Genomic DNA, 25,062 nt, shown 5'->3' on the forward strand with positions numbered 1-25,062 from the left:
CTGTAGGGAAGGGCAGTTGGGTTGAAGCGGGGCCTGCCTGTAGGACTCTGCCTTCTGAGCAGTCCTCCTGTGTCTCTGTGTTCTGAACAGAGGGGCCCGACTGTGTGGACACCTATGGTCCTGGATTATCCTAGTGCACACCTGACGACCAGCCTAGGCAGGCACAACTGCCACACTGGGGAAGGGGGGGACTGCTTCTCCTGTAACTGCTGCCCACTGCCCCTGTCCGCAGTTCTGAAGCCCAGTTTGGCTACAGGCCAGTCATCTCCCAAGTTGGCTGAGACACCATCTTCCTCCTTCCAGCCCCTCCGTGTGAGGCTGATATAGCTCCCACCTTCCCTTCCAGCTAACTCTGGGGTAGCACAGAGTGACCAAGGTGGAGGGTGACAATGCTCTCCTGAGGGGTTGGAAAGGGGTGCACTGAGGATGGGAGATGCACTGCCCAATGCAGGCCAGGACCCCAGCCTAGCACATCCCATCTCAGTTTAAGAGCTGTCTCCTCGGATCCCATGCTTGGGAACATTAGTTGGTGTCTCAAGAATGTCTTTCCCAGAACCATCCTGCCTGGATCAGTTTCCTTCAGCATGCCCGTGGGAACCGGATCGTCCCCTCCCGCAGTGCTCTGGGTGGGTGGGTGTTGCATGAGGGCCTCTCCCATTTTGCTTTGGTTCCATGGTGCCTTTCCTTGTATTTTAACCTTCAACTCTACTCCCCTCTCGGGCTTCCTGTCAGAACTGGAAGAGGTAGGGGAAAGTAGACCCGTGGATGGGGCACACGGTAAGGGCCACAGAGGAAATAAACAAAAAGGGCATAGGAGGAAGTGAAAAATGAAAATAAAAAACAACTGTTTTCTATTTACAAATTTAAATAAACAGAACAGCCTTCCCCGTGGTGTTTGTCTAAGAGTAGCAGCCTTGCTGCTGTGTAGGTCATGAAAAGGTTGGTGTAGAGTTTAAAACTTCCCATTCTGTTAATTTCTTAAAGAACAGTCGTCCAGAGTCTCAACACAAAAGCTCATGATTTAATGAGGAGCAGAAACAAAATCTCTGATTGTTGGTGTTTCAAATTTCATTGGCGTCCTCTGGCAAACACAAGTTGATCCTTCGCAGCTTCAATACCCTTTAGCCTTCAATATAAGAGCACATGCTGAATAGGGAAGAATGGCTGGTTGTTATGTTTATTTACCCTTACTACAAGCTGGGTTAACCTCTTCAAAACAGCTTTACTAAGCCCGTTAACCACACCACCCATATGACCTGTAGCAGCATCTCTAATGTGATGCAAATCTCGCAGGGACCATATGCACCAGCTCTGCCGCATTGTGTCTTCCTAGAGGCTACAAGTTTATTGCTGAGGGGGCCCTGTCCCAGCCATACATTTACAGGGGGGAAATGGCCTCAATGGCAAACAGTGAAACAGGGAAATAAAGGGGCAGAATGGGGATGGTCTTGTGTTTCTGCACATTTATTTTTTAATTGCTGGTCACTGTTGACCCAAAGTGTTCACTCAGGATGAGGGCTTTCATAGTCATCATCTAGCAGTTCAAGGATATGGAAGTTTCATTTTGGGGGGTGGAGGTTAATGGTAATCAGTTCTGAAGATTTATTTTTAGAAGATATCTTTATAAGCCACTATGACAATCAACTTTTTCTATGCCATCTCTGTTGTTTTATCAGATTACTAGTGATATAAACATGACCCCATTCATTTAGTTGTTATTTTTTAAAAGCCTGGGCTTTCTTAAAATAATTTATGGTGTCAACCAAACAAATGAACAATGTGGGAGACATTTACTAACGTGAGAAGGGTGAAGGGAGTATACGTATTCGGGAAAGTTCTATTTCATTAAAGACCTAACTTCCCCCACTACTTTATCTCCCTGTGAAATCCTAAGTCCATATATGTAATGCATTAATGAACAACAAAATCATCAGCTTGGAATCAAAAAGAAGAAAGTTCATTTTTAGAGGAATGACTGGCCAGTGAGATTAAAAAAATTGTGATTAACATGAACTGTAAATGGAGAAAGGTTCCAATCTGGCATACTAACAAGTTGCCTTGAGTATCATGGTTTGTCTTTAAGAAATCCACTGTATATGTTCAGCCCACCTGATGAGAGCTTCATTTAACAGATCATTTTTCCTTGATGGATGTGGCAAGCGTAACAATGTTCTGTGCTTGCTTCAGTAATGGCATGTCGATCATGCTCCCTTGGAAAGTAAAGGCTCCCTGGAAAACAGAGAATACAAACTTCCTGAAAGAATGCTCGGAAATTATAGGCTTCCTTTCCGTGCACACTTGTACAACAAGAACATTTTAGATTTCACCTGAATTATACTGACTTCCTACCCAACTTTTGAGAAAGGCAAAGTAAATTATAGGGGAAAGATTTCTTTTTTCCTCCTAGAGGGAAAAAAAAGCCTTCAGCATTTTAATGGAGAGGAAAAGCATCAGACACAAGTATTGGAAACTGTTCATTTAACTCTTGAAATCAAGCAGAAACCAGTGGAAGGAAAATGTAAATACTTCCTTATACATATAGTTTTTGAAATATTGCATAGAACTTGAAAAACAGTCATACACTTTGGCAACTGATTATTGTTTAAAAAAATTGTGTGATCAGGTTAACGGCAAAATGTTTCCTTCTTGCTGTAACATAATTGAGGGGTAACACTATCACGCAATGAGAGAACGTAAGGCAGAATTGTGTAGTGAGTGAAAAGAGACTCGTCTGTGGTCCACACTAGCAGAAGAGGATCAGAATGACACGTATTAAGAAAGGAATCAGAGGTCTGTCGAATGGTGAGACTAGGAGGAATCACTGAGATCTTCCGGTTTATCCCCATTTTGCAGATTCATTTTTTTAACCCTCTGCAAATACTTATTGAATATGTCATGTGTTCTAGGTCCTGTTCTAGATGAGGACACTGAGGCCCAGAGTAGTCAGTTATATTCCAAGTTTACATGACTGGGAAAAGTTAGAGCTATGGCTAATACCTGGGCCTCAGAACTTCAAGTCTTCATCACAGACCCCCACATTAAGATAAGAAGGTAGTTTATTGCATCAGAAAAAGGAAAATTAAGTGGACAGAAGGCAGCAAGCCCAGAATCTGAAGTTAACGTCTGGTTATTTATGTTCTTTTACTCACTTCTTTTTGCTGTTTACAATCACAGCTCGTCATCTTAATTCTCCTTCTTTCTACCTTTTGGCAAGATGCTGGTGCGAATGTGGAGCAGGTGATCTTTTGAGACCCGGAGGTGGACTGGAGCAATCATAATTCTAGCTGATGGTCCATTTGCATATATTGCCATCCATATCTATATTTCACAAGTGCCACGTCTCAACAGTCAATGTTATCATTATTCAGGACTTCTGGGATGGGTCTCCTAGGCTCTCTGGAAACCCTTATCTCCCATAATAACATAGAGTTATACATAGGATGGAAGTAAAAAAAAAATTGGCAGGGAATCCTTAGCAATGACTTTGGAATTTATTTTTCAATCAAGAGATTTAAAAGCCTCTAGGATTAGAATTTTCACCAGTAGTGCCTAACCTTCTCAGCCTTAGAATGATAAATCTGATTCATACGAACACCTGTGTGGCCTAAAATCCTATACCGTAAGTCATTTTCCAACCCTCTCATTTTTACTATTTATACTCCCAGATTGGCCTTTGCCTAATTTCATTCAGCCTAGAGCTAATTTTGGTCATCTTTGTGACCATGATGAATTTTATGAATTTGGTTAGAAGTTCCAAGAATGTTCCATGGGTTAGCATGACATGTGAAATCAGGGCGTGCGACTCATGCTGTTTTACAAGGCAATAGTCTAGTTTTCTTATTGGAGTAAATGATGAAGACCAAAGGCCTCCTGGTTATCCGCCCACCAAGTGGATTATGGCCCTGTAAAACAACACATCTGTCCGGCTAAGGCTTAAATAATAGGCTGGGGAGACTAAATTAGCACAGATGCGCATGAAATCAAAATGATGCACAGAGAATCAAAATGACGGCTTTGGGTCTATGCCATGTTCCTCGAATCTGCTTTGGGTTCCACATGCACATCAAAGATGCAAAATATTTCATATAGTTTTTTAAGACAGGGAGATCATTTCTTTCTTCTATGGCAGATTTTGCTTGACTTCCTTTATTCAGCTTAAGCTGGAGAACAAAATTCACAATTTTTGTCTTTGTTTCCTTCATCTCTGCAAATTGAGGATTTTAGTGTTAAGAATCAGACTGCCTAATATGAATATTCTCCTGCTTTCAATATCAACATATAATATGGTTGGTTTTTTAACATATGGATCCACATGTGAAATGTGAACGGTCTGTGGGTCAGGACTTAGAAAAATGCGGTTTGTCAAAAGCTACTTGGATTTGCTGGCAGGGTTTGAAACATTCTCTAATGAATGGTTATAGATAAGTCTCAGTTTCACAGCCCAGTGCGTGCCTGAGAAATTGGCGTACCGTTGCAAAAAGGAGAGGGAACTTCCATCAGCTTGAAGATTCAGATTATAATTTGGTTTAAAATGCCTTTAAATAGTAACTCATTCATGGTTAAAAACCTTAACAACCATGACTACAACAATAATAATAGCTATAATGTTTTGAGCAGTTGCTAGCCCAGGAACTGTGCCTGGGACTTGACATGCTTTATTTTATGTGATGCTCATACCAACACTGTGAGGGAGACACTATTACCCATCCTCATTAATAATATTTTTCTTTTTAATTGTGGTAAAAACACGTAACATAAAATTCGCCATCTTAACCATGTTTAAATGTGCAGTTCAGTCGTGTAAGTATATTCACATTTCTGTGCCACAGATGTCCAGGACTTTTCATCTTGCAAAAGTGAAACTCAGTACCCATTAAACAACTACTCCCCCTCCCCCTCCCCCAGCCCGTGGTGACCACTATCCTGCTTTCTGTTTCCATGAGTTTGTATCCACCCCTATTTTATAACTGAGGAAACTGAGGCACAAACAGCTTAAACTTGTACAAGTCTGCCCTGTAGCTAGTCACTATAGAACGAGATAAAGCCTGGCTCTATCTGGTCCAAAGCGTGTGCTCCTGCTTATATCTTAGGCTTATCCATTGAAAAGTGTTCTCTGAGGGGGTTCCCTGAATCAGAACCATCTGAGGGGGAGGCCGGGGGAGGTGGCTTGTTAAAAAGCAGATTCTTGGGCCTGATCCTGGTTTGATGCAGAAGGCCTGGAGGTTGGCCAGGAATTCTCTGATGATTCTAATGCACATTCAGGTTTAGGAAGCTCTGTATTTTCAGCTCTCCTAGGTAGGAATGGTTAGGCCGGCTTTGATATGGGTACAACTCCATCTTGGCCCTCAAGGAGCTTACAGTTTGCTGGAGGAGAAGGGGAGAAAAGGAGCAGGTGCCATAAAATGCAATGAGAATTACAGAAAAAGCCAGTGTGATGAGCACATGAGAGCTCTGAGGGTCTGAAATGGCTGCCCTTCCTACCAATCAGGATCATCTTTCTCCAGTGCTCATTAGATATGAAATTGTGTACGTAGAGCATGTCACGCATTCTCCACTAGAGCTGTTATGGAGCTCCGTACACAAGGGCTTGTATGCAACAATTATCTATTGAGTTACTTGTTGTAATAAATCACTCGTCAGTCACTTTGGCACATCTTACTATACACATATCTATGGTTTCAGACTCCTGGAGGTGAAAGGCATTATCACCTTAACATAGGTGTTATCTGCACAGGAAGGAAAACAATTTCTACTGGGCATAGTTTTTCTCACACTTCGGTCATTGGCTGATGGTAAGGTAGGCATTGAAATAACATGAACTTTATCAGACCCTGAAGTTCTTCATGGGGGAGAATCTGACTTAGAATTTGATGACAACAGGATTGGGGATGACGGTGGTGATGATGACAACAGTAATCACATCTATGGGAAATACTCATATATTTTGCATTTCTGGCACTCAGTACTTCAGAATTTTTTTCTCTGGAGTACTAAAAGAGTATTTTCTAGAAACCATAAATTGATCTAATTCTTTCCCTACTCACTTTATTTACAAATAACTTATTTGGGCATTCAGGGAGTTCTCTGGCACATTCCAGTGATGGTGCTGCTCTGTTGGAATTAATGATAATATTTGAGTACAGCTGATATAGTCCTGCTTTTTCAGGGTGACACTCTTTTCCTCTGTGATGCTAAGTCTTAAGCCCAATGGATTATTTACTTCACAACAGTTCCCAGTAAATTCCTAAAACTTTTAGTCAGTGCTGGCCATTAGCTCTTCAAGATCTCTTCAACATCTTGGTTGTCCCCTCTACTTGCTAAAATCTCTCAGGCCCAGCCATGACCTGTGATAGAGCTCTTCCTTACTCACAAAGTCAACTGCTCCTTGAGACTCCTCAAAATGGGGCAAGATGATGCTCTCACAGAGACACCATTTCATTCTTCTTTCTTTCCCACTTTTCAACCTTTCACACTTGGAAAGTCCTTGGACAGGCCCCAGTATGGCTTTGGTCCCCTCACAGTTTGGTTATGAAGTTCCTTTTAAGGGTGTAGGTTTGGTTGCTTTGGTCCCCAAAGCTCGGGGGGGGGGGGTTACTGGCTCCTAGGCTGGCTAGCAGAGGTCTCACTGAGAGAGTGTGGGAATACTTACTGGGGAGTTGCACCTTCCTAATTGGGATCATGCTGTTATTTTTCTAAAACATCAGATAGGATCATCCATTTACGTAAACCCTGTTTTGGCTCTCATTAGACTTACAGAATCAAGTGCAATCTCCTTAGCAGGGACCCCATGATCAGACCAGCCCTGCCTCTGCCCTCAGCTTTGTCTCCTGCCAGTCCACCAACACACACACACACACCCCTCTCCCACATGCTCTGTACTCTGCTCTGAAGGTCCTTTCCTTGTCTGTGTGGCAAACTACTCCTCATGCTTCAAGACATCTGAAGATGTCCTGTCTGTGAAGCATTTCTAGACTTCCCTGGTAGGGCTAATCTCTCTCCTTCCTTCCCTTACACAGCCTCCTGTTATAGTCCTTGTCACACTGTATTGTAATTAATTGTTTACACTGCTATCTTTCTCACTATGCCCTTGAGGGCAGCGGCCATGTTTCATATATCTCTGAATCCCCAGAACCCAGCACCCAAAACAGGTTCAGAGTAGAGCTTGGCTCTCTTGTGGGGACTGAGTTGGGTGACCTGGGGGAGAATGATATAGCGAGCCAGAATCTATCTTCCTTTCTCCTCTCTTTCATCTGCAGGCGTCTTTCTGCACCACTTTATCTTTCTCTGGTCTGACAATACTCACTGGTTGGTTGGCCAACACTTGCTGAGCCTCCAGTAGGACAAATGTGATATTGGGTTGGGGTCAGGTTAACTCATGCAAATGGCTTAGTTAAAGTGCAAGTCTGTGACATTCATGGCGCTTAAAGGACTGAGGAGCCACAGAGAGAAGGAGTCATCAAAACGGAGCTGGCTTGGCCAGGGAAGAGCTTTGAGGAACAGGTACTTTATGAAAGTCAGCTTTAGGAGTCAGGGACTGGGAGCAGCACATTGGGACGTGCGAGTGGGATTGGCTTTCCCTGTTCTGCAAGAGTCCCCCTTGCCTCTGGTCACCAGTGACTCAATAGATCAAGCAAAATGAAGGACCACAGTATGAGATGATGGATCTTTCTATGGATGAAGAGGTTTCTCTAGGGCCTGAGGGAAGGGGGCCTAATCTAGCCGCTTTAAAGCAATCTGGAAGAGAGACATTTTAAAATATTGGTTCTGCTACTCATTAGCTGCTTGACTTTCTTTATGACAAAGCACATAAGACTTGGTCTCTACTTGATGAAGCGGGGCTGGAACCCACGGAATCCCTCTATTCTTGCTGCACGCCCTCGTGGACCCGAGACTTGCTCCCTCCTGGACCCCAAGGGGAGGAAGCTGGGCCGCCTGTTTCCTTTCCTTTATTCTGGGTAATTTTCCTCTGTTTGGGGGCAGTCTGGAGATCCAACAATCTGGTTTATAGATGCAAAAACTACGCTTCAGTATTAATTAATCTTTTTAAAGGAACTTATGAGTAGGATAGGACTAGAATCTAAGGCTTTTCACCTCAACTCTCAAACTTTTCCCACTAGTCAGTATACCCCAGAGTATGGCTGATAACCATGGTACTTGAGATGATTATATAAAAAAATTTTAAATATAAAAATTTTTAATATGTATTTATTTTATATATACTATATATATTTTAAATTTATCTTGATGTGATTTATAAATCTCTTATTTTGGAGATATATATAACTCTTATTTTGGAGAGATTCTTACTTAGGATGAGGCTGAAAAAGAAAAACCATGTTTCTTCCACCCTGAGTTTCCACTTGAAAGCTCTTACTATAATTATGATGATATCAGAAATACCACAGGCTATTTTCAGTGAGAAAAAATTCAATAATAAATAAGTGAATAACATTTTAAGTCCTTAAAAAACCCAAAGCATTTGTAAGATGGATTAAAGGGGGTGACATTTGACCCTTGTATATGCTTCCGAATATCAGTAACCCTTTGTTTTATGGATAAACATCTTTTAAAGATTTTATTTATTTATTTATTTTCCCCCCAAAGCCCCAGTAGATAGTTGTATGTCATAGCTGCACATCCTTCTAGTTGCTGTATGTGGGATGCGGCCTCCGCATGGCCGGAGAAGCAGTGCCTCGTGCGCGCCCGGGATCCGAACCCGGGCCGCCAGCAGCGGAGCGCGTGCACTTAACCGCTAAGCCACGGGGCCGGCCCGATAAACATCTTTTAAAATTGCCATCGAGAGTAAAAGAATATTACGAAGACTTGGGAAACAGAGAACATGTTTTTATTTTTTTTAACACTTTAAATTGTAGTGATAATTTGATAGATATTTTAATAATATTTTGAATTAAAATTCAATAGCCATTTACTCCTCTGGCCAGAGAATTTACAGATGCTACTGTATCTCTACATGAAATTTCTAAAAGTTCAACTGAAGCCATTCAACATGGGTAATTCGCATTGGGCTAATCTGTCTATTGGGCTATTAGCACTGAAATTCTGACAGGTGACATTCCGTGGCCTTTGATGGGGAAGCCCTTTAAGTGATTCATAAGAATGTAACAGTTGGAATATCTGAAGGGGCTTAGTTTCGTACCTGATTGGGGAAAGCAGTGACATCTCAGGCCTGCTGAACTGCTTGGGAAGCTCCCTCAGCCCCTGTCTCAGAGCCTGGCCTCAGACGGGGCGTGGGGAGTGGGAGAGCCTGCATCCTGGGCAGCCTACTGGACTGATTTTCCAAGTTCTGAAAGGTGGAAAAGACTGGGAAAGCTCCCTCTCTATCCCTCCCGTCCTTTCCCCTGTAGCTCTCTGGCTTGAGAAAAGAGCACAAAACCATCGATGGAGAATGGAATGGAGGGCCCTGTATGCTTCCCAGCGCAGTGCCACCTGCCAGGTCCTGCTGGCCTGAGAGGACACGGGGATCACCTGTCCAAGCAGCCCCTCTGTGACTTTCCACCAAACAGCAATAGGCAACCCTCCAGGATGGGCACATTCTGAGGTGGTATTCAGTAGCCTGCAGCTGGAACAAAATGTACAAAAGATTCCTGGAGAGAAAAGGGCTTGTTTCTCTGGGTTGTCTCATTTGAGGTGCGTGGATGCAGAAGTCAGGAGTATGGGCATGGGGTCAGCTACACCTGGATTTGAATCCAGCCTCTGCCTTTCCTAGCTGTGTGTGATCCACAGCAAATAATGTTACTTTTCCGAGCCTCAGTTTCTTCACCTGTAAAATGGGGGTGACAATACCTCCCTTGTAGAGTTGTTGTGAGGATTAAATAATATATGCAACGGCCTGTCACATAACAGTACATGGGAACTGCAACTGCCACCACCGCTACTGCTACTGTCACCACTGCTGTGACCATGTCCCTGCTGAGACTGTTGCCACTACAACTGGCAATGCTAGCACCTCTACCTGATTGCTAGCACCACCACCAGGATCACTGCTACCACTATTGCTGCTGTTCCTATACTGTTGTTGTTAGCCAGAGATGATTTCATTCCACCTATCACAGAAAGGTCCAGTGAGAAGCAGAGCATTTGAGTTATAAAAGGATTTTATGATTTCAGAGTAGCTTTAAGGGTTGTGAGAGACATCAACGTTCGTGAAGATGCAATGAGCAGAGGCTGACTCATGCCTATAGCTTCCTGACCCCTCTCAACTCTTATAAATCAGAGATTGAATCATCCCCTTTAAGAAACTATACCCAGGGGTGCTATGTATTTGACATAGCATCAGTATTTGAAAACAAATACATTTGAAAGAATTCAAAACCTTAGAATATCAGCTGGAGGAGATACTGATCAAATGCAGGTGACCTGAAATTAGGAGCATAGCTTACAGCGGAAGAGGCAGTAAAGCAGGGCAGAGTTTTTGGCAGACAGTGAGCAGGAAGAGTTCCAGCAAAGACAAATGGCCCGATGCGTTTGTAAAAAGGAGGAAATTCCTTGAAATGTAGAAACTGAGTGGATGTAAAAGGAACAGACATCATTAACATTTTGCTTTTTAAAAACAAAGCAAGAAATCATTTAACTTTAGCTCTACACAGAAAATAGAAACACTCGCGTGTTACACACTGGTAAGATTAATTTGGGACTTGACCAACAGTTTTAGGAAGTTGGAGGAGAGAAGAAGAAGGAGTAGAAGGTTTGGAGATGAATTTGGCAGGGAAAGTGGAGATGGCTGAACAGTAGGGAGGAGAGCTGAGGTGACTGACTGGGTCAATTATCTTAATATGTGACCAGTCCTGAGTCATCTACTCGCCCAGATGGAAGGTCTCAGTGGAGCAGAGCCATCCTTACTTCACAAACAGATAGGGGAGACCAAAGTTGCCTTCTGTTTTTAAAATTCTTCTCAGAGCCCACGAAACGCAGGCAGCAAGATTTATCTTTAAAATTATTTAGTCAGAATAATCAGACAGAAATGAACAAGTCTTTATTTTAAACATATTTTGATAAGGAAATCTGGAAAAATCAGGCCAAGTATGCCACATGGAAAGCTATCTACTGAGGTAAAACAATTGGATTTATAAGTGTGTATTGCAGTCTAAAGGAGTTTCCGCATTTGCTAGCAAATTAGATGTTGTGCTTAATTTTGTCAGTTTTTTTAAATAGCTTTATTGAGGCATAATTTGCATATCATAAAATTCACCCATTGTTAAATGTATAATTTGTTGATTTTTTAGTAATTATATAGAGTTCTATAACTGTCACCTCTCAGATTTTTTGAAAACTAGAAATCTTATTATAAAGTATTTTTGATTTTTAATACTGAGAAAAATGTGTAAATATTTTTATTTAACTTATAATATTTTATGTCAAATTTAAGCTGGTACTGCTTATGAGAAAAGCAGAGAATGAAGACCATTTTATAGCAGCTTGCAGCTAAGACCAATAACGCTAAACTTCATCTATTTTATACACTGCAGGCTTATTCTTTCTTTAGAAAACAGATCTAAGTGAACTAATATTAACTAGAAGCCACTTTAAAAGGTTTACTAAAATACAACTGATGAAAAATAACTGATGAAATAATTGTTGAAAAATTTTTCTTTCAATTTTTCTAGAAAGGAACAAAAGGTCAGTATCATATATACTGTTAAAAGTACACAGAATAATTTCTTTTTAGCGCTGTCAGAAATTTGGGAGCCAGTTAGCTAAAGAGTATTTACTAAAAATCATGTACCGATTTTTGTCCAAGATGCTGCAGGGAGGTATGTGATTGAGTAGAGAGAATTCTTACTCTCCAGGATAGTGGTGAGAAATACCCCCCACCCCCTTTATTTCATTGAGGTCCACTAACCTAAAATGGCAAAAAAAAAAAGACAATTATAGAAACTTAATTTATATTTTTTAATAAAAATTCCATTTGCCTGCTTTTAATATAAAAAAGAATTAAAAATTCTTTAATAAGTACAATAAAAAAATTAAAAGAATGCTCTGAACTTCTCTATTATAATCAGCTAAAGGTGAGAAGGCAAGCAATGGTGGTGGGGTGTGGAGCTGAGCTGGTGAGAAAGAGAGACAAAGAAAAAGAGGAAACAAAAAAGAATTCATGGAAAGAAAAACCAAGGAGGAACAGGAAAGACATCCATAGAAACATACAGACCATACATACTAAGAGGGAGAAATAGTCTAAGAGGAAGAGAGAGGGAAAGGTGTCCAAGGAGTAAATCCATCCTTTCATGGCCTTTATTTGGATCTTGCTATTAAAGACATGGAAAGCCGTGGTGCGTCTGTGCAACCACAGGTGGAACTGAGCACAGGACTTTGAGAACCTGTCCTGTGAGCGAGATGAAACTGAGCTTGGGGCTACATATGGCCTCTTTGCCAAAGGCTCCCAGTCTAGCTCTGAGAGCTTCCAATCGACCTTGGGAGATTGAAGGAATGATGACTAATAAACAGAATGGGGTTTGCAGTGATCACAGCCAAGAAGTCTTTCTGGGTTGGGGGGGGTGTGGACAAGAGCAGGACAGAACTGAGGAGGGAGCCATGTGGGAAAATGAGCTGGGAAGGGTGGGAAGGTACATGGATAGTCTGTGCTCTTTCCTTCCTCATCGTTTCTGGTCATGCAAAAAAAATGTGCACATGACTAAGAAAAAGATACTAATCTGAACTAACCAAACTCATATTTTGTTTGTGACTGAATACTTTTAACGCTCTGTCGAGTTTTGGTCATCAGCATGGGGATTCATTGTGACCCAATTGAAACCACATTTACACTAACTATGTTCATACATTTATTTACAAAGTGGGCCCTGAATTCTGGTGGGGGTTCTGTGACCACCTTGGCTGTGAGTGACCTCAGGCAACTTCCAAACCCTTATTGGGTCTCGGTGTATTAAGCTATAAACTGAAGGGATTTAACTAGAAGATTTCTAAGATTTCCTCCAACTTAAAGAATTACATTTTTTAATTAAAATTGAGCAAAAAAAAACTCCTAAAAAATATAAACCAGAATAGAATTATTTTGATTAAAATATCCTTAAGAATGTGTTATAAATTAAAGACCAAGCAAACAACTTTAAAAATTATCAGATTTAACTCACATACAAAATCTCTTATCGTCTAATACCGAACCAGCCATTTGCCACTAAAACTATGTGAAATAGGATATAACCAGCCCTAGAATTCTATCGTCTTTGCTTTAAATGTTTAGAAATCTGCAATTTATTGTTAATCAAACTAACCTTAAAGTCATCATTGGCAGACTCTCAGCTTTTCTAAGAATTTGACTTTTTAAAGTCAAAATTATGGCATATAGTTCTAAAAATATTAAATGAACAAGGAAATAAAGGGAGAAATGCAAGAAATAAGAATCTCAAAAGTAGAGTTATGTCCCTTCATCTTTCATTTTCACTAGAAATCTCTCGGTTCTGATTTTAGTACCCCTGCTTACAAACAAGGGGGAGAAGGCTGTGGTGGTGGGATGCCCGGATGTGGAGGGCACATTGTTGTCTATTAGTGGAATCAACTCTTTCAGCTGACAAAGACAACAACCAAATCTTTAGATGGTTTATTTTATCTGTGTGAAAGAGTGGCAGTGGGATTTCTGGCACTTGAATAAGCGGAAACAATATTTTTGGCTAGAGAGACTTCTGAGTTCTCTCAGGGAGCCTTCTAGAAGGCCATCTGGACCAAACAGTATCTCTTTTGTAAAGCCCTGCACTTGGAAACACAAACGAAAGGTGTGTGAGCCGCAATCAGATACCTATGAAAATAACTGGCTTTCAATATTGTGGGGGGGGAGGGGAGGCATTATTCTTTGTAGTTTTCTAGATGAAAAGACTTACATGAGGAAAAAAACTCTCACTTTCTTTTTTCTTTCTTTATTAAGATATAAGTTCCTAATTTTATATTCCAATAGAGGACTTACTTATTAATGTAAACTTACTAATTTGAATTATTGTTCTCCCATGAGTGAAATTAGAATGTTTCAGTTATGTGTGATGTTTACAGTTGTTATGTCAGGTCGTGAACTTGTTTTTGACCTTCATAATTGTTAATTGAACCTAGATTTTAAAGATGAACGCTTCCCTTTCCTTGGTTTTTAGCCAGCTTATGAAGCTATAAAAAATGAAAAATACTGGAAAAGTTAAATGAAATCCTTCCAAAACCAAATAAAGCACGTACAGCAATGATATGAGTAAAACAGAGTGCTTGGAAAACGGAAAATGAAGCAAAGCCATATTTGAAGCCAGATACTGCAGAAATATGAATATTCTAGCAAAGTACCTTTAAAAATCTATCACATGGAATATATTTTGCTCTACTTTCACATTTTCTGTTACAGTCTCCATTTGGAAAGAAATGGTAAATTCTTATATTACGATTTCCTGGCATTAGCGATCATTTAAAAAAAAAACTATTTCCTTTAGCTGTCATTTTTGCCCAAGAAGTGATGAATATGGAAAGAGAAAAAATTTAGCACTGAGTTTATAATATAGACATGAAGAAATACACAATATCACATATACATGAATGTATATATATTGTATAAATATGTATATACAAATTATATTTACATTGATATCAACTAATATTAACTAAGTATTTGCTTGAGATGTTTTCATTTCAATGATCCAATTTTCATACTACATACAATTCTTAGTTCATAAAAAAAAAGAACTGTTAAAATAATTTTTTAATACCAATACTAAATTCAGTTCCAAATGGAGAATTTTCAAATACTGGAATCACCATTATTATGAAAAAGTGAAATTAACTTTTAAGAAAATCTTTTATAAATTTAAAACAAATCACATGGAAATGATTTATCCTGGCTAAAGTATTTTACCCAATAATTCAAAGCTGAAATAATGACATGCAGGTTGTATTTCAAAACATTTTTCTGGAAAGATAGAAGAATCAAGTTTGATTAATATTGGGGATATATACCTCACAACTGATATCAGCTAAATTAGAAATATTTTGGCTTATGGGAATTAAAATAGGAGCATAGAATATGTAGAATGTTTAAACTTTTTCCAACAGATTTTAATAACAGAAGATGACCTCAGGTCCCTAATGTCAATCTAGAGCCTAATTCTTATAGTGGGGACTGTTGTGCCAGCAAAATTCTTAGCCTATAAATATCTTTAGTTTCCTGAAACAAATATCATTACCCGCCAAACAGTGACAGATTATTTAAGCAGATTATTATTTTTTTAATGTATTTTTCACCCGACACTAGACTAATGGCATCAAACGTGACTTCTTTAGGACTTGTAATTTAAAAAAACCAAAATTCCTGTGATACCAAAGACGGAACCCAAATAATTTATCTACTCATGATATAAGTATTCCCATGAATTTCGTTATTTGGAGGGAACAGGAAGAAAAGGTAGAACTTTTATTCTTGAATAATAATTATAATAATAATTATTGCTATAGAAAACACAAATGACCCAGCATTAACTGCGAACTTCAGCTATACCTTTGGTCTTAGAGCAGAATATAATTTGAAAAAAGGGGAGCAGGAAGTAGAGAAAGCAAAGATATATAATTTTGCCTTCTTGGGTCACTTCTACTTAAAAACGTTACTTGAATGAAATTTTCATCAGGGGGGAAAAAAAGGCCTTTTAGAAATTTATAAGTGTCTCACCAGGACACAAACCATCAGTTCCCCATCGTTGACAGAGTCACCTGTGCTTTGGACAAAGTATCCAAGGGTGTATGTTTTCATCAGTGATTCACATTTGAAATAAAACAGATTAGATGTTTGTTGGAAGCGATACTTTATACAACTGAGCAATCTATTTATACTAAATCTTTACAAACAGAACCCACATTATTTAAACCCCAAGACCCCTCAAGACCCAGAGTTACCTACCTGCAGACCCAATTTTTGTGACCAGCCAATTTATAGGCAAGTGAAAGAAACATTCGAACTGGATAAAATAACCATATGTCCCCACTGGAAGCCCCATTACTTGAATCATTTAAACCTTGCTGGACAAAGCACCAGGAGAATTTGCTGTAGGAAACAAACCTACACGAATGGGGCAGGGAAGAAATGACCTAATGCTTAGTCTGCCTTCTGCTCTAATTTCTATGGTTCTGTGTTAAGAAAAGCTATCCTGCAACACTGTTGTGAAAGCTTATGCCCCAACAAGAGGACATTTCTTATTTCAAAAAAAAAAAAAACAAAAACAGTTCAGAATTTAACATTTAAGTTGCCATCATCAAAAGGCAAGGACACTTTGAGACAATTTTCCCTGGAAACAACACTTTCAAGATACAATGGAAATGTGTGGTTTTTTTCTTCATTCAAGAACTTAAATGCCAGTAAAAGAGTATATTTCTAGTTTGAGTTTTGTTTGCTGGCTACTGAAATTTAGGGTAACTTCTCCCACACCCCTAGCTGCTTACAATGCCAAGTGGCATCCTTTGATGTTATCCAATGTGAAACCCTGTGTCGATGTTTAATGGAGGCAGTGTTGGCCCAGACTGGAGCTCTGCTTGGTCCGCCTTGATGGTCCATATCCCGCCTCAGTTTATTATTTCAGTAGGAAGTATTTATCACATGCATATCCTCAGCTGGCATATGGTGTACACAGAGGTGTAGAACATTTAGTGAGTGCGCAGAGGCAAGCATGAAGGAGAGGGGAGTGGATGGTTATTTGCATGTATGAAAGAAAAAGTATATGGCTCTTCTCCCTAGGTAAATATCTATGTTTATTCAAGGAGGATCTGGATTTTTGGGTCAAGATACAGAAATGGACACAGAACACAGTGTCAGCTTAAAAATATTTTTCTATGAACAGCAATGTTTTTCCGATGGCCACTATTGATTTGAAATGAAAGGATGCTATTTATCCTGAAAGTGGTATAAGTCCAAATGGGATGTTTCCAATATCACCTATTCTGCCTTTTGATTTTCAGTGGAAGTTTGTGCAACAATGAGTGTGCGTGTGTGTGAGGGTGAGCAGGTGTGCATGGTCAGAGTTGAAGGCAGGTATCCATAGAGAGAGGAAGGGAGTGACCCATTTAATAGTGTTACCTACTTTCCCAAGTCCTGGGATTTTCAGGTGTTTTTATGGCCAGTGAAAAGTGCAAGCAACACTTCTCACATTGATGTTACCAGTTCACCACTGACCACCAGTTCTTTTCTTTTCCTTTTTTTTTTTTGTAGGGGGAACTAACATTTAAAGCCTTAATAATGTTTCAACATTCTTTCTCCCCTAAGTACTTTTGCATGATAGGTATCAAGACTTCACTCCTTATGTAAGTCACAAGGCCGACTTTAGATATTACCTCTAGGATAGATTTATAAATGCAACGTCCCCCCCCATCCTCTTAAAAAGAGGCAAACGGTATTATTGCAAATAACCTTTAAGATAATTAACTGACAATGCTGCAACTAGCATAAAATCTTCCTTCAGGCGACACCTAATTTAAGTGTTACTGGCACAAAGTGGAGACAGATTGCGCATCACCACTGCAATATTTACATAGCAGAAACCCACAGAGCAGGAAACGCGAGGCTCAATGATGCACTAAATTAGGAACAACCGTACTCCAGTGTTAATTTGCTTTCCATTCTATCCAAATCTCAGGTCCAGAAATTGGTACCAACATATATACAACCTCCCACTCCTAAATGACTAAACCGGAGGAGATTTTTGTACTTTTTCCCCCCTAAATTAAAATAACTTGAAATTTATTTCTTTTCTCCACAAGAACCATTTGATCAAACTGTGTTTATTTCATTACAACTTGTTCTCACTTTGATCTAAAATTATTTTCATATGAATGCTGCATCGGAGTCTACAGAGAAAAACTAAACAGATTTCTTCTATTTTCTCAAAGGCTGCCAATATAGTTTATGAAAAGAATAAAATGAGAGGCTTGAGAGCTAGTTAGTGAAATATTTAAGAACATGGAAGGGCAAATTTACTTTAAGTGAATTTCTCACTGATGAATGTTGTCCCCTCAACTCCACGCACACACTCCTCCCAAAAATACAGTAAGTCTTTTAAAATCACTCAAACAATATTTTCTTTTTCATTCTTCCCCACAGTATTTTAAACACCAGTTTCATCCAAGGCATTAACAAAACATTTACCTTTCCTAATTGTTGATGTTCTTTAAAGGCAGCAATCAGTTCTTCAGCCCACTTAATCTTTTCAGGGGAAGGAGAGAACTGCTCCTGGACCACTGCAATTTGGTTAGGGTGTATCACCTGCTTACCTACAAGAAGATTAATAACACCGGAAACACAAAACAACAAACAGATGTTCAAACAAAATGTCTCAACCACTCGAGGCTCCTGAATGCCTCCCAGACTGTATGTAAAATAACTAATTATTTTAGAACTGTTTTAAAAGAAAATAACCTCTATCGGGCAGGCTTTTCCAGAATGCCACATAAGAACAAATACTACAATGGGAGTAATTGTGCTTCTGATCCTATAGAAATGCCACCTTAGTGCAGATAATCGCTCATTTCTAGTTACAGGTGGATTGACCACACAGCTCACTGAATGACTGCTTTGGCTGGAACTTTAAAAGATAATGTCTGCCAATTAGAGTGATGATTTTGAGTTAAAGTAGAAAAAAATCATATGTTAATTCTTTCAGATTTTCTAAATTGTCTGTTGATTATTTTGTACCATTATCCCACCTTCCATGATTTCTTTTAGAAGTGGTCTGTTGGTTTTCATAAAGCTCACAGAAGCAGGCATTACAACTATATTAATATCAAAGAGTGTCTTACAATAATGTATTTAATTTTCTTTCTTTTAGATGAATATAGGGTGCCATTTCTAACCAATAACAGAAAATTGGATTTCAATGAAAAAATTTTATTTAATACAGTAAAAGTAGAAGGCAGATTTGAACACTGTGGTCTCTAAATTACTCCATTTAAAAATGTTTAAATAAAAATTACAGAAAGTTTCTCTATACAAAAACATAACCAGATTTTCCCTTTTTGATTATGGAATGAAGATTGGATATTTCCCTCTTATATAGATACTTAGACACCCCAGAATAAATCTTATCTCTATAGTAATAGCTTTAAAAAAGCTTTATGCTTCTTTTTGAAGTTTAAAGATCTTAAATAAAAACATTATACAAAGATAAGAGTCACAGGATTCTATGAAATCATGCAGTCATTAAAAAAAACAATTGAACAGGGAAGAGTAGAATCTAATCAGGTCATTAATAAAATGCAACATAATTTAATGTTATAATAATGATGAGATTATATTTTATTACATGATAAAATTATCAACATATTTGGTTCTTTAAAAATGAATATACACAATGATAATTTACTCTGCTAAATATTATTATTGGTATATCAATTTGCTTTGCTTTTGAAATAGTTGTTTTAACATTTAGCCAGTACAAATTATATTCTTGATGTTTTAAAAAAGGTCAGTTCCTGTGACTGTCATAATTCTATCAAATAGAAAAAAAACAATATTTGTAAAAATATATAGTTTTTAGTATTTTATGAAAAAGAATTGAAGTGAATAAGTATAGCAATATCTTTTCTTACAGTGGCATAATTAAAATATCCTCACATTGCTACTTCATTCTTCTGTCAGCATACTAATAAAACGTTAAAACCCTATATAAATAAAGATGCTTTAAATTATTTGAGGAATAATTTCTGAAAACAAATAACATCAGTGATGACAAATGAGAGCTTTTTTCAATAGTAGGTATTGAAATTATATTTAATTAATCTAATAGTTGTTACAATATTATTACTAAAGGATATCAGTTCTGGTAGTCATTTTGTACTAATTGTTAGTTCTGAATTTTATAATTTATATACATAATTTACACTGATACATAAAAAGCCAGATTTCATGGGAACTTCTTGGTACAAACACTATAATTTCAGGAGTAAAACATAAACTATTTAAAATACTATGAAACTACTGATGGCTTGCAAGTACCCATATTTTGGTAATGAGGTTAATTTTAAGTTACGTGTTAGGTTTTGGAAATTTATGAACATCCATATGTGAAGTTATCCTTTGTCGAATCTTACATATCCCAACAACTGAACATCAGACTTTAATGCTACGTGGGAGCGAAGAAAATATTTTATACAGAAGAGTTGTTATTGACAAGTTACTGAGAGGGTGCAAAATTGGAAGACATTAAAATTTATGACCATGAAATCCTTTTTACAGTACCACTTGATATATCGGGCTTTAAATCAATACCTGTCAAGTCTTTTAGGTAACTGTATGATGGTGTCATTTTTGTCTTCTACAAAAGACTGCAAAAAAGAAGAAAACCTATAGTGCTTCATATTTATAATCTTTCTTCTCAGCATGCAGTACTGGAGTAACTGTGATGACTAAGTCAGCTGTTAAAGCTTTATTCCAAGATTTATTTTTGGTTTCTTTTTATAAAAATAATTCCTAAAGCTAATAGCCATTTATACAGCCAATGCAGTTAATTTAAAATCAACCTGTATGGATTGTGGCCCCGTGAAATAATGACTGCAGAAAAGAGACTATAACCCACTATTTGATGCATGGCTAACTTTTAAAAAACTACAACTCATTAAAAAATGTATAATTTTTAAAAGGACAGAAAATCCGTATAGCACAGATTGAGTGTTCCTTATCAGTGTTACGGATAACACAATACTTTGATTAGATTTCAAACTTTTCAACCAACCACCTGCTTCAGATAGAGTGTGTATCCTTCCCTCCTCCCCTCCCTCCCTCCATTCCTTCTCTCCTATCCTTCCTTTCCTTCCTTCTCGTGCAAAGCCCAAGGTATGGCAATTAAATGACAAGTAATTAGGAAAAACAGATCATGAGTGGTGTAAAATACTCATTAAAGCATTTATTATTTAAAAATACTACAAATAATCTTATATTTTATTATCAGACTAATTACCTTTTATTGGTATGTAGAAATATAATTGGGACAACAAAGACCTTCTTTCTAAAAAGTGCAAAATGGCTATGAAGTGTAGCTCCTTACTTCACTGACTTGTTCCCTTGTATATATAACGGGCACTTTATGCTCCGTGCCTCCCCATTCTCCTCCTGCTTCCATTTTGTTTGTGATTTAATACTCCCTGTTGTTGAGAAACAATAGTGCCAAGCCCATAAGCTCCTCATGCTGAGCTGGGCACAGTCTAGAAATTTAAATCTGATTTGAAATAACTTGTCTTCTGCGATTGAATTAGGGACCAATTTGATTCAGTCCTGTACCTTAGAGAAACTCTTCAACTCCCTTATAAGTTCTGGAGCAAACATTTACCTCAGAGGAAGCTGATGACACCCAGGTTATACTGAGTGATGGTGACAGAGGCCTGCATCAATTCAGTGTTTTCTATTTTTTATTGAATTAGTGCCCATTTCAGAGCAACATCTGGCTGCTTGGCAGCCAATGCCACACATTTTAGACCAACAACATTGGGGTCTATTAGATAGATTTCACGGAGTTTCTCTCCAACTTTTCCATTTGGGCCATGTCCTAACTGGTCGCTGGAAAGAGGCAGGCCACAGAAACAAGGACAAGCCCAGGGGTGGGGTAGAGGGACTCTTTTCTTTCTCAATCACTATTAAATATTTACTAATAATTTAGATGACTGAAAAATATTTCTCTATAAAAGATCACATTTATTTGCTTATTTATTTATTAAATTTGGGAGGATCACATTTTAACTCAAAAACATAAAAGCAAATGTTAGAGTTTTATTTAATTCTAATGTAACACTTAAAATTGTTTCTTGTCTTTTCATTTTATTTTGAGTTAAATCATCATCCATTAAGATTTCTTTTACATTTAAGGTCACTTTATGAAATGTTTCTTTCAGTAAACTCTAACTGGGCACATTTTAAAAATATTTACAAAAGGGAGCGCATGGATGCTTGTCTTTTTTCCTTATTATTTGGGTACATATCTTATTATTTGGGTACGTATGATATTCTTAGAACTTTCAGCGGAAGAACAAATAAGAATAAAAGACTTTATGGTGTTTTTTATCCACAGTTGCGTGTGTGTGCGTGTGCAACTGCAGACGTGTGTTTGCGTGTAGAATTCTATTGTAGTTTTTCAAAAAACAGAGTTCTGTTGCAAAAACACAATTTTCGGTTGCTCCCCAGTCTCTTGGGGATCTGAGTGATCAGGCACACCAATCAGCAGATCTCCGCCTGCGCTCCAGGACCGGACTGCTAGGGACCCACTGACCTTAGTGCCAGCCAATGCCCGTAGGTGTCGCCAGGTGCATAGACACTTTTTGGGAGGTGGGAGAGAAAGGAGGGGCTTGAAGTGGCAGTGGCAGAAGAACAGAAAACTAGCTAAGAGTGAAAAAAAAAATCAAAGAAAATATCACCAAAATTTTTCTTTGGAAATGAATTAGTATTTTGAAGATTTTAGGAAATTTTTCTTCTGTCCATCAACCCAAATTTTTATGGCAGCTCTCACTCAAAAACACTATAATAGCCTCATCCCTTCCCTTGGGTCAGCAAAAACTGCAACAAAATACTTAAGAGGACAGGAAGAAAAGGTAACTCATATAAAGAAAATAAAATGAGGGATCTGGTTTTTGACTCGCAGAGCCAAAGGAAAACACGACAATTTGTTTGGCAGGTTCTTGCACTGGATGGTTTTTTCAAATTTCAAATAGTGGAATAAGTGTATGAGATACCTGGTTACATTAGAACCACTAATTTCTAGTTAAATTGCTATTTTTCTGGAATGTTTGCTAATCTAGACACTGCTTTCTAAGGTATGGTCGAGAATCATACCAGTGAATCCCATCGCAGCTCCTTCTCTCGACTGCCTGAGAAGCCCCTCTCCATCTCGAAAGTCGATGTACACCAGATCTATGGCTTGTAGGCCAAAGGCCTTCGCTACAACAATAATCTTTTGTCGGGCGTAGAGAATATCTTGAGTTTCTTTACTACTTGTTGCACCTGAAAGTGAGATGTTGACAGAAAAAGACGTTAACTTCGGAAACTGAACCCAGGCATCTATTATAAAATCTCAGTCTGTAAAGACATCTATGACGTGCTGGGAATTGCTCCCCAGCAAAATGATGATTCAAATCTAAGGGAAGAGAGGGATATGTGGAGGCAGAGTTAAATCTCATATGTGTCTATTTATCTTGCAAGGTATCTTCCAGTATAATTACTTGCATGTGCACTAAGAAAAGGCCCTTCTCCCATCTCAGGAGACAGAATCACAGATGACTTGATAGGTGGTAAAGGACTCCTGGTATATTTTTCCTTCCTGGGATTGCTCAGAAAGTGTCAGTCCAAAGACAGCACCACAAAAGGCGGCCAAGCAGCTGTGTGAGGAAATGGTTAACTTCTCTCACTGAGCACAGAGTTTTGTCGTGTGTTGTGTGTTGCAGCTGCAGTGCCGTCCCCCCCTCCCCCGCCCCGTCTTAGCTGAGGTTCTGAGCTGAATACTGCAGCTTCAGGGTTTGCATGGAGCCATTGGGGAAATGGAAGGCACTCATTTTGAGAGAGGCCAAAAGTGTCCACTGAACTGTTGGATACACAGAAGTCTCCTGGAAAGACTAGTATTAAAATAAGTTCCTTTTTTTCACGGGGGGGCGGGGGTGGGTGGTGACACATGTCACTATTTATATTTGGGCCATGACGCTGCTCAGGGAAAGCACCTGTCTTCAGGTCACTGGGACTGTAGTTCTGAAAATGCTTTGTGGCCTTGGCCTCTTTTCTAGATGCACTCACAGCCTCTAGTTATACATGTACCCAGACCAGAGGCACAGTGCCCAAGGGATGGGGAAGATGAGTGGAAACAAGCATACTATCTCAATAAATATTTAATGATAAGAAAGAAGAGTTCTGAAATATATTTTAGGAGGAATTTAAGATCTATTAAATAATATTTACATACTACATTTAATGTAGAAAACGATTCATTAAAGCAAATGTGAAATTGCCTTAAATTTGTGTTAGAAGCCTATATAGCCCTCAGACTGATGTGAAAACAAAATCTTTAAGCAACAGAGAGGTTGTTCACGTAAAATACTTATCATAAACAGAGTAGATGTTGTATATTCTTGAACACGTCTGAGGCAGCAACAGGCTTTTTATTAGTTATTTTATAAATAAACAGAAGTAATAATGGAGTGTTCTGGAAGCAGGAGAGCTGTGAGGTGCCTAAATTATCAGGAAGTGTTGCCCATGCAGCTGAAAAACCATTGTCATGGTTGGCAAATATATATTGTCATGTGACTGTCCATTCGTGAAGGGGCAAGGAAAAAACCTACACACATATACAGAGACAATGAGAGACAGAGAGAAATGTGTCTTTGACACCTATGCTGGCTCGAAAGTCTTCTCCTCCAAAAACAACTGCGTCTAGAAAAAGACCCACTTGAGGTCCCGTCTTTAGTGCTTCTTCACACACTGCCTGTAAGAGAGCAGAACAGAACCAAATCTCACAGAAACGCACGATTTAGAGAGAAGCAGCACGGTGTATTTCGGTAACAGAAAGAGCCAACTCTTAACATAGTTTGGCTGAAAGCGGTACTAAAAATGTAACCCAAATTCACACCTTTCAAAAAGTATTTAATATGTCCAAGATAACTATGTTGTATATATTTGCTTTGCTTAATGGATTCTATTAATAGTTATTAATATCGATATAATGTTCAAATTGTAGTTCATCCAATTTCTAGAGAAATTTTGAGTTAACACATTTTGATTGTACTATAAGTTACTTCTATTTTTCCAAAATTTGTTTTTGCTTTAAGAGACTCTCAAACAATAAACATAAAACCACAGGAGAAAAGGAAAGAATTTTTAAATCAAACTAACTGGATTATTTGCATTAGGATCAAGATTTCTTAGTAAATGGTCTCAGGATTAAAGACATACAATACAAAAATCTACAACTCCAGAAGGGAAAATAAAAATGCAACAAGTCATCCCAGATGTATTAATAAGCAACTTCGACATTTCTATGTGAAAACAAAGATGAATAACATTCGCTGTAGACATAATGTGAATCCACAAACATGGAGATACAGCATGCTCATATACGT

General features: G+C 38.5%; 1 protein-coding gene and 1 long non-coding RNA gene across 5 annotated transcripts in view; one reads left to right on the forward strand and one right to left on the reverse strand.

Moving 5' to 3' along the window:
- The window catches only part of LOC147916056 (uncharacterized), a 111,071-nt gene that overhangs the window by 49,047 nt on the left and 36,962 nt on the right, over nucleotides 1-25,062 (forward strand). The window lies entirely within an intron of this gene.
- Nucleotides 1-25,062, reverse strand: part of CLYBL (citramalyl-CoA lyase) — a 231,530-nt gene that overhangs the window by 7,234 nt on the left and 199,234 nt on the right. The window contains exons 5-9 of one of the 3 annotated variants that reach the window (XM_087435893.1): nucleotides 24,335-24,428; nucleotides 22,793-22,960; nucleotides 18,125-18,249; nucleotides 2,110-2,229; nucleotides 1,000-1,126 (exon numbers count right to left, since the gene is read on the reverse strand). In XM_087435893.1, coding sequence (XP_087292019.1) covers nucleotides 2,134-2,229; nucleotides 18,125-18,249; nucleotides 22,793-22,960; nucleotides 24,335-24,428 — 483 coding nt within the window. In that variant the 3' untranslated portion in view covers nucleotides 1,000-1,126; nucleotides 2,110-2,133. Of the gene's footprint in view, nucleotides 1-999; nucleotides 2,230-18,124; nucleotides 18,250-22,792; nucleotides 22,961-24,334; nucleotides 24,429-25,062 lie in introns of those variants that run through there. The other 2 variants (XM_087435894.1, XM_087435892.1) reach the window with 2 other exon arrangements.

Source organism: Ceratotherium simum, chromosome 10 (genome assembly GCF_057802395.1).
Source record: "Ceratotherium simum simum isolate JZ-2026a chromosome 10, ASM5780239v1, whole genome shotgun sequence".
NCBI classification, from domain to species: Eukaryota; Metazoa; Chordata; class Mammalia; order Perissodactyla; family Rhinocerotidae; genus Ceratotherium; species Ceratotherium simum.